General features: G+C 31.5%; 1 protein-coding gene and 1 long non-coding RNA gene across 2 annotated transcripts in view; one reads left to right on the top strand and one right to left on the bottom strand.

Moving 5' to 3' along the window:
• Stim (stromal interaction molecule) overlaps positions 1-7,449 on the top strand; it is a 29,854-nt gene extending 22,405 nt beyond the window's left edge. Inside the window, exons 7-14 of the mRNA XM_013316208.1 lie at positions 419-538; positions 839-1,006; positions 1,492-1,626; positions 2,151-2,274; positions 3,011-3,073; positions 5,885-5,978; positions 6,256-6,426; positions 6,547-7,449. Coding sequence (XP_013171662.1) covers positions 419-538; positions 839-1,006; positions 1,492-1,626; positions 2,151-2,274; positions 3,011-3,073; positions 5,885-5,978; positions 6,256-6,426; positions 6,547-6,919 — 1,248 coding nt within the window. The 3' untranslated portion in view covers positions 6,920-7,449. The remainder of the gene's footprint in view (positions 1-418; positions 539-838; positions 1,007-1,491; positions 1,627-2,150; positions 2,275-3,010; positions 3,074-5,884; positions 5,979-6,255; positions 6,427-6,546) is intronic.
• Positions 7,450-8,839: 1,390 nt separating this feature from the next.
• Positions 8,840-10,024, bottom strand: LOC106120726 (uncharacterized). The gene is made up of 2 exons (XR_001228024.1): positions 9,708-10,024; positions 8,840-9,423 (listed from the first exon to the last, which is right to left on the bottom strand). It is a non-coding gene; the product is annotated as an uncharacterized LOC106120726 (long non-coding RNA).
• Between the last annotated feature and the right edge of the window lie 306 nt (positions 10,025-10,330).

The following is a 10,330-nucleotide window of genomic DNA, read 5'->3' as shown; positions in this document are numbered from 1 at the left end:
GTGATTTGTAATTTTATTTAGCTAGGAGGCCTCTTAGACAATGACCGCACTCTCGACTCTCAACAACAATAATTAAATAATTTAATTTGAAGTTAAAGTGGTTTTTAAATATCTGAAAATGTGGGGGCGCTAAAAATATTTATTCTCAAAGTGGGCAGTAGACAAAATAAATTTGGGAACCACTGGCTTTTTTAATTTGACTTTGTATCAAGCGTCTTTCATGCAGCTTATCCTTATACGTATAGAAGCACTTACCCCTACTAAGTAGTAGACATAGCCTGACTTGACGTGCCATGCTTAGGATTCTTCCGACCAATTATGCAATGTTTACGTATTGTCGAATTTAGTCTATTTTTGTAATTTCTTATGACCAAAACAGTCTGACAGATTTTAAATTGTCGAATATTTAATGTTTTAGGAAAGCGTCACAACTGAGAAACGGAATTTAGAAAAGAAATTGCGTGAGGCAGGAGACACGCCGCTATTAAACTCCGCCTCTTCAGATTTGGAAGTCTCCACGCTTAAAGCTGAAATTGAGGTGAGTTATTAAAAATATACTTTTTTACTGAAATAAGTTTAAATGTTCATGTTACTTTTTAATATTATAAGCTGGTAAATAAGCAAGCGTCCACCAGAATTCGCCGGAATAGCGAAGCGACTGCTGCCCATAGACAACCGCAATTGCACATGCATTGATTACCATTAATCGTTTTCTTTATAATCAAATTTTAATAATTGAAAATTGTGAAATATTTTAGATTTAAAAAATGTATGCAAATTTTTCCATCTTTTTCTACGTCTATAGAGTTGGCTTACAATTTTGATCTCTCCTACGTAGATGTTAAGGGCGGAACTCCGTCGCGCGGAGGGTGAGCTGGAAGACAGGTGTTGGGCGCCGCCGCCCGGCCTGCAGCAGTGGCTGCAGCTCACACACGAAGTTGAGAACCGCTCATACTTGCGCAAGAAGCAGCAAGCTGATCTACAACTACAACAGGCGAGAGAAGCCGTGAGTATATATTGTATGTTGGTACAGTACAACACAAACGGATAAGCGAGAAAAACAACTTAGTGAGAAAACTCTATAAATGGGAGCCATTGTCCGGTATTTACTGACTGTTGTTGTCTCTCTTTTTTTCATAGAGAATAAGAGAGATGATAGTATATAACAAAAGTGACGGCAGTTGAATTCACATTTTACATGAAAACCTTGAAAAATTTTAAAACATTTTTTTTTTACATTTGTTGTTTTATAACCTACTTGCTTTTGATTGAGGCTTTGTTCGGACGGAATTTAAAAAAATCTTATTAAGATATATTAGAATTACGGTCGCCCGCGACTCCGTCCGCGCAGAATTTAAAAAAACAATTCTATGTGTTCTTCCAGACTATGTCCTACAACTATACCAAATTTCATCGAGATCTATTCAACTGTTATAGAGCTATCTTCTAACAAACATCCATCCATACATTTTACGATTGCTTTGTATTCAGTGCGAGAAGTTACGTAAGAAGCGATCCAGTCTTGTTGGCGCGTTTGTGTCAACTCACGGCAAATCTATAGACGACGTCGACCGCTCCATTGTTGAGGCTCGCACCGCGCTCAACGAGGTCACTCAGGAATTACAGGTTATTTAACTAATTTTATCAATTAATTGAAAAAAAAATAGCCTAAAACATGCCTGCATATATCACCTACCTTACTGTAAAAGTCCTGTCTAAATTGACCGAACCGTACCGGAGATTACCCGTAACAAACAAAGCGTGCAGAAAAAATTAAAAAAAAAAGATTTTATTTATAGGTCAAGAAAATACAAAAAAAACAGAAAGTACATGAAATATGAATTTATTTCAATATTATATACTAACCTGTAAATTTTGATATGTTTATTGTCAAATCTAAAAAAAAATAGCCAAAGAACTTATCTCGAACAGGTATAGAAAAACACAAATCAGTTTTAGAGCTAATATGAACAATCACAAGGCAAAAATCTTCCGTGCTTAAGTGCCTATTTCCACTAGCTGCAATAAAATGGCAACGCGCCACTGCCAAGTGGAAATAGACATTTAAACAAGCAACACTTAGGACAATAATAAAGTATATTTTTTATCATAGAACTGATTATTTAATATTTTTAATGTTTTTTTTTTAGGAGAGAATGCATAGATGGAAGCAAATCGAGCGTCTGTGCGGCTTCAATATAATAAATAACAACGGATTACAGTTCCTTGAGAGTACTCTTTATAGGACTGCCAATGGACGACAAACAGGAAGAGGTGAGTATTAGAAATAAATAATTAAATACTAGCTGTCGCCCGCGACTCCGTCCGCGTGGATATATAGATAAGTTAAATAAAAAGCAGCTCTTCAAGGCATAAATTCGAAAAAAAAATGATTAAATAGTATCCTATGTCCGTCTCCTGGCTCTAAGCTACCTCCTCACCAATTTTCAGACATATCGGTAAAGTCGTTCTTGAGTTATAAATAGTGGAACTAACACGATATATATATATAAGAAAGATTGTATTTTTGTATGTCTAATGAATTTTAAAACGACTGAATTGATTTGAACAATTCTTTTGCCGGTGATGCTATAGTCACACAGTATATCACTAAGTAATATAGGCTATTTGTTACTAGATTTTTTTTTATTCCACACAGATGAAGTGTTATGTTTAAACTTTTTATCAAAATAAATCTATTACTTTAACAAATATAATAATGTTTTATTTTGTAGTTTTTGATTATTATATTATTTTATGGTCCTTCGAGTCTGATATTTTTTATATAGTATTATTATAAAATTATAAACATACTAGTACTACTGTCGCCCGCGATTCCGTCTGCACGGTATTAAAAAGACGTAATTATGTGTTCTTTCAGACTATGTTATACTTGTATGCCAAATTTCAACGAGATCCATTCAGCCGATCTAAAGATAACTTCTAACAAGCATCCATCTAAACATTCGCATTTATAATATTAGTAAGATTTATCGGTTTTTTTTTTCAGTTCGAATGAGCAGTTCTCAAGACGACCTGAGCGTGGGTGACGACGTGTCTATCTGCGGCTCCGGTAAGTTAGACGAGGCGTCCATCTTTCATGAACACGTCGAGTGAACTGAACCGCACACGTGTCGGGACCAACATTTGCCATACCTTATAACTAGCTTTAATTTCGACAAATGTTTTATCAAATTTTGTACTATTTGTCACAATTTGGAATCGAATCCGTAAACATTTTAAATGTAGTTTGAATTTCACTAGGAAAAAACTTAAAAAAAAAACGATAAAAAATGCTACAAAAGACAGATGAAAAAAGGTTTTAACGATTTTTAAAAAGACATTACGTATTGTTATTGTTCCATTTTTTCTAATACAATTTTATCCTCATGCTATAAAATGTTTCCTGAATATGTTTTTTTTTCACAAATTTAATAAAAAAATTAAAAAGTAACAAAAAATAACGATATTTAAATGGAACCTATTTGAGAACGTCAATTAATATTTACAAATGAAACTAATATAAAAGTACTGGTAAATATAAATGTGAAAAAATTTATAACAAAATAAACTAAAGAAAAACCTTCAACAAATTTTATCTAATTGCATTGTGCATAGAATTCATTAAAAAAAAACTTAAGTCACAAATACATAAATCTCGAAAAATAATATTCAAAATAAAATAGAAAGTCGTCTAAATGTTATTGGCGCGTTGTTTAAAATAATAAATAAAATTCTATCACTATTTAACTTAATACTAACTTAACTCACAATCCATACTAAGTTATAATCCTACTAAATAATTTATTTATCCTAATTAACAAAATACAAAATAAAGTCAACTTTTCCTATCATAAGTTAAAGGTTTTTAAAATCAACAAACAAACTTAGTTACCATAAGTTACTAATTTGTAGGATAATTTTATTTAATGCTTTTAGTATGTATTTAGCGCTCAAAATATACAATTTAGAATAATCTTATATTTGTACTTAATATATTTTAGTACAAAATACAGCAGCTCTTAAAATGTCAACGAAAATTAAAAAAAAAACTTTAGTAACTAAAATGAACTTTAAAACAATCTAAACGTCTTTTATGTTTTATTTTAATTGGTACAAAATGCAGCATATTATGGCAACACACATCTTAAAATACATCTTACACGAAAAGACTTTTAATGAAATGTATATTAAAATATTTTTTAGTGACGTTATTTCTACTTAAATATGTTTGTTTTTGTTTGGATAATTATTTGTAGTAGTCATAAATCTCGAAGGGATATAAAATATATATAAGGGATAATAAATATATAAGTTTTCGAATCTATATGTTTATAAAATACATGTTCCTTAAAGAGATCTGTATATTTTTTATTCAAATGTGATACAAATCTATGACATTAATGTATTAAAAAATATATAAAAATATTTTTTTTTTGGATAAATGTTAAATTTGTTAGAAATTTTATATTTAGTTCTGGCAACATTCACTATGTGTCAAATTTAAAAAGTATTGGCAACATTTAATTCGACATTTTATAAGGTATTTGTAATTTTAATTAATTTAATTTATAAGAATAATCATGTATCACTTTTTATCAAATAAATATGTTTTTACGATGTTACTATCACAATCGATAGAAAGCTTTCAGGCTTTATGTGCGTTTCTTTTCACGTATAAATTTATAAAATGCACAAAAATATTCTTGTTTCCTATGAATTCTATTAGTTACCAAAAGCATGTATGAATCGTCAAATGTTTGTTCGCTTATGTGGGTTTGGGATTATCATTGCATGTACAGTTGTTTTCATATATCTTGGTGGCTCGAAACATCTTTCGAATCGCAGCGCAGAGGGCCTAACAAAATTTGTATTAAAATTTTAGCAGCAAATACCGAACGTAAAGTACACCAACAATTTCTCATATGAATTTAGACATTCCGTCGATGACTTTACGAAGACGCGAGTCGCAAACATGTGTTACAAGTAGCAGGGTTTAAATGGATGTGGGGGAGCACTGCGCAGCGCAGAGATATCTTTGAGCCACCAAGATATTTGAAATGACGTATACTGTTCAGTATTAGATACATGTAGCCTTTACGACATTGTGTTCTGTAATCAATTTATTTGTAGTTGACAGAAATATTAGGGAAAATTGTGTCTGCCATGATTCTGGGTAAGTTTAGCCTTGAACATTTAAGCGAATAAGTTTCGAATTTTTATTTAAAATAATTGTTATTTTCTTTACTGACTTTCTTCAGGTTTTTTTTATGCTTTCTTCATGTATTTGTAGGGGCCTAACTTTATCCTATGTATTTGGTTCTTTGTCAAGAAATTGGGACTATCAATTGACATTGAACTTTATGCTGTTTACTATAAATGCCTTTTTCGTGTAATTAACCATTTCTATGTACCATAATCACTGTGATTGTAATTTGTGTATGTCCTATTTTATTTTTTTAAATATTGCAACTTTTTTTATCTGTAGTATTTTGTAGGTTCTCTTTTGCACGTTTGAAAGCTTTTGACGATTGTGATATTTGTTTTATTTCTCCTGCCTATAGCTTCCCCTCAGTGTTGCAAACTTTTAATAGACTAGAGCTGCTTTATATGGCAACATTATTCAGGTAAGACTTATAGTATTTTAAAATATATTGCTTGGTATATAATAATTTAATAATGCCTACACTAAAACATATAAAATTATTTCATACATGCTTTTGGTATTTGTAACAAAACTAAGGAAATTTATTTTAAAATGTAACAAGGGTAATAGATTTAAACGTAATATTTATTTGGTAATGTTGGTAGATTAAGCTAAATGGGTTTGTATGTTACGAAATAAATGTATGTATTGTTTGTATGAAAGATGTAAAATTTCCAGTAGCCGATAATTTTGGATGGCGCGAAGATTCATCAGGAAGCGAAGAACATGACGCACCTCATTATCCTTTAGATCTGAGACTCGCTGAGGCGAGGTACGTTTTATAAAACTCACTAATTCTATTTAATTTTTAAAATATAAATTAATTGTCATACAAATTTGTTATAAAATATTTTAGGTATTATTATATTAGTATCCTTCGAGTCGGATAAAATCAGACACTAAATGCAAAATAAATATGAATTTAGGATTATCAAATTTCTTGTTATATCAATGATTGTAACAGAGTTTGCTTGTAGATAAGTCATTTTTGGTCGTGAAATAATACTAGAGTAACGCTTCTTGTTATAGAGATTGATATTTAATTTCAGGTTGCAATTAGAAGAGCGTCTAGCTCAAGAGGCTCGGGAGAGAAGGCCGGAGGAGAAGCGCGAGGAGGACAGGAGGTTCGAGAGGTCGCGCGGCTCTCACGGCGACGTCAGGAAGAGTCCACCAGAGGACAAGCGCAAGGATCCCGTGCAGTTCATACTGGGCGGTGACAAGTGAGTAGTCAAATTTTATAATAATATAATTCATTGGTCCACAGTCAATGCGTTTTTCTACTCATTAATATTTTAATAGCTTTGTAATTACTAATGAAGACATGTTTATTTTTTCCACAGCGTTAATTGGTCCGGTGACGACTTAACGCGGGCGATTCATTCCCAATCGCAGCCGCAGTTGCGCGCGTCAATGCGCAGTATAGGTGCCCCCCTCCCCCCGCCGCGCAGGCCCCTCTCCTCCGGACAGATCGTCCGCTCCCGCAGCACAGACATAGTCCCCAATCCAGACGATCCCAGACCTCCGCCCAGGAATCCTTTTACTAAACAAAAACCACTCCCCGAAAATAATCTGGATTCGGCGACTCAGTCTAGTAATACTCCCCCAGAAGAGGAGTCCACGGATTCCTCTTTGATGGACGATGAGGGACTTCCTAAGCCGAGAAAGAGACGCATCCATCTTCCTTTCGGGAAGAAGAGCAAGACTCCGGCGTGACAGGAGCGGAGTGTTCCAGATGTATGCCCCTGTCACGTGCAAAGTTCACACGCAAACGTTTACTACATCGGATATCGGGTAGGGATGTTCGGTGAATATCGATATTAGAGTTACATCGATGTCGACGATCGATATATTTAAAACGAATTTGTGAAAAAATCAATTAATCGAATTATATCTTTAAATATTTTAGAGCAAAAAGTTTTATTTAAAGAAATTCTACGAGATTATTGTTATTTATATACCAGAATTAAATTTGTCGACATCGATGTCCTTGTCAATATTTTTACAATAACGGGCATCCCTAATATCGAAACATGTTATAGGAAATTATGAATTATGTCATTTTATTTATTGACTGTATATAATATGTAAGTAGCTCAAAGTTTTCCTTCAGCCGCTGTTATCTGATATTATTTTTTCGCACGTTTGTTTTTGCACACCCTGTATTTGATTACGCATAATTTAAGTTTTTTTTTTATTAGTACTTAAAAATTTTATGCAATTAATTAAATCGATTGATTGTACAATATTTTTGAAGCAATCTCAATGAATGTATGTTTATTATATAGTTTTTTTTTTAATTTATTTGGAGTTTTACTGATTTTTAGATTCCAAATTTTCATTTACATTTGCCGATGATATTTGAATGAGAAAATGCTTTATTATATCTTTCGTGGTGGTTTGCTTTATGACAGTTTTATGAAATGTATGAAATAAATATTAATTACTTAAAATCTTCCTAGAATCTTCCAAATCATGTTTAGTAAAGCGATGTATCGACCGTATGGTTTTACAGTCGGACCTTCCTTTCATAATTCGATTAATCTATATGACTTGCCATTTTATGTTTGCAATTCTGTTTTTAGTAAATTTTTTATGTACAATCTTTTACATTTTAAATAGAAATAATTAAAATAAATAATTCTTGTATCACAATATTGAAAGTTAAAAAGACAAATATATTTGGTTGTTATATATATATTTTTTATTGTAACAGTATTTAGTTTTTTCCTTATGTAATTTATTCATGTACATAACATATATTCTTTTTATTTAAGTCACAATCTTAGCAGCAAAGTTCTCCCAAGGAAGTGCTTTTAGTGAAATATTAAATCTTAGTATTTTTTTAATAGAAATGGGTTACTTTTCCATGAAAGTTTACATGTACATGAAGATATTTGATAATTCATAAAATTTAAGCAATGTAAGAGTGGTTATTTATATTGTGAATAATGTTTATTTGTAATATTTAACACGTTTCATGCCACTAAGATTTTTAAAATACCTTGATATTTTATACTGGACTCGCCTCAGCAAGTGCCGGCATTGAACGTGTTAAATTTTCTGCCAAACGTATTGAAATGGTTGTGTTTATCATTCGAATGTTAGGATAATTTATTTGATCGACGAAATAATGTCCATTACAAAACACCGTATCGCATCATTCCCTATTTTCGTGTATTTATGATAGCGATATAGATTGCCCTTTAGTTGTGTGTTAGAATAATTTTAAGACAATTTGGTGCTAAATGATCGTCAACAGACTGAAAACACGTAGTGAAACCACTAAATGCTAAGTTCCTTGCAGTTTCATATTTCCAGGCCTGAGTATTAAATTGGACAATACACTATTAAACTTTATTACGAATATTGTGGCTTTGATACTCCCAAGTTTATGAGGGTTTTGGATTACGTATTTTTGTGTAGACTAAACCGCGGATTTTCCTTGCAAAAACACTGAAAAACATTGTAAACTCTTGTTCTTCTGAACAAAACTGCGATAATAATTTAATTAACTGCTACAATGAACGCCAAAATGGCGAAAATCTAATAGGCACAAAATACCACGGCTTATATCCTGTCCACTGGAATGAGTCAGTTGGCTGCAGTCGTTTGGTTTGAATAAGCGTATTCTTATGCAAGAATTGAGTAAAACAATGTCTTACAGCCTGTAGCCTCATTTTTGGTCTAGAAAAAGAAATCACAAATCGTATTACTACTTAAGTTGGCGTACTTAAAACAAACAGTACAATGGGATGTCCATTTTGTTATAGAATTTATAAACAGTTACGAGATGGACCGATTTTATTGAGACATATTTTTCACGATGTGTATATTTTTTTAGAGTTTAGATCTGACCGCTGTGTTATAAAAAGACAAGTCGTGATAATGTTACTTTGAAATGTTAATAAATTGGTCCCAAAATATATTTTGTATTAATCTATTGCTCCCATTTCCCACCATTCCATAAATCTTACTAATATTATAAATGCGAATGTTTGGATGTATGTTTGTTAGGAGATATCTCCAGAACGGCTTAACTTAATGTCCGTATTCTGATCACGACACAACTAAAAGGATCATAAACTTTTTGTAATAAAACACAATGTTCTTAACAATTTTTTTAATTAATAAATCACATTTTAAATTGATCCTGAATCGATCTTCTCACTTTTTGACAACTGGTGCGAACCTGAGGTTCGCTGTAACCGCCCGCGAACCTATAAAAAAAACTAAATTAAAAATCAATACAATTTTCAAACAATCAACAATATACAATTTATGTGGACCTCAGTTGGTGATGCATGTTAAGAAATCAATCATGTTTCTCAGTTATATGGTGTGTTATATCATCATTTACAAATCATGTATACAACTTTACCTTGAATATATTTTTATATACATTTTAAAACAAAATACGTAAAAAAAATTCTATCAAACAAATATATCAGCGGTATTTCCTATTATTTTAATAATCATACAAATAAACCATTGAATAACTCACCTAATTAAAATTTGTTGAAACCCAATCGGACCAGGTCAAATTTTCAGGTCTGTAAACAAAAAAATAAGAGTTATCTATTGACATTTTTAAAGTTAACAATATTAAACGAAATAAAAAAAAGCCTCAGTTGGTGATGCATGTTAAGAAATCAATCATGAATCTCAGTTATATGGTGTGTTATGTCATCATATTTAAACATTATCCATGAGAATGAAATCAGAAATGAGAAATCTTTAACACCTAATTTTATGCATTATTTTTTTGGATAAAAAAACATATTGCAATATTTTAACTTTCACGATTAAGTTAAATTTAATAAAAATAAACTAACCAGAGCCGTACTTCCATAAAAATACGTGTCTATTCTCCTTTGTATTCATAGACCCAGGGTATGTTTGCCTTCGGCTAATTTGTAGCTGAAAAAAATAAAAAGAAACGGTTATTTCTCAGCAAAGATATAAAATACTACAAATTTTAATTTTACGTACCTTTTTATATGCTCAAAATTACTCCTAGACCTAGGGTAAACAGAATTACGAGTTCCCATTAACCTTGACAGCAGCTTTTTTGTTTGACATAGCCTTTAGCATTTTTTTATGACAATGACGAGAATAAATAAATAG

The sequence above is a fragment of the Papilio xuthus genome, unplaced genomic scaffold (assembly GCF_000836235.2).
Source record: "Papilio xuthus unplaced genomic scaffold, Pxut_1.1 DF826949.1, whole genome shotgun sequence".
NCBI lineage: Eukaryota > Metazoa > Arthropoda > Insecta > Lepidoptera > Papilionidae > Papilio > Papilio xuthus.
This window is presented reverse-complemented; position numbering and strand designations above follow the sequence as displayed.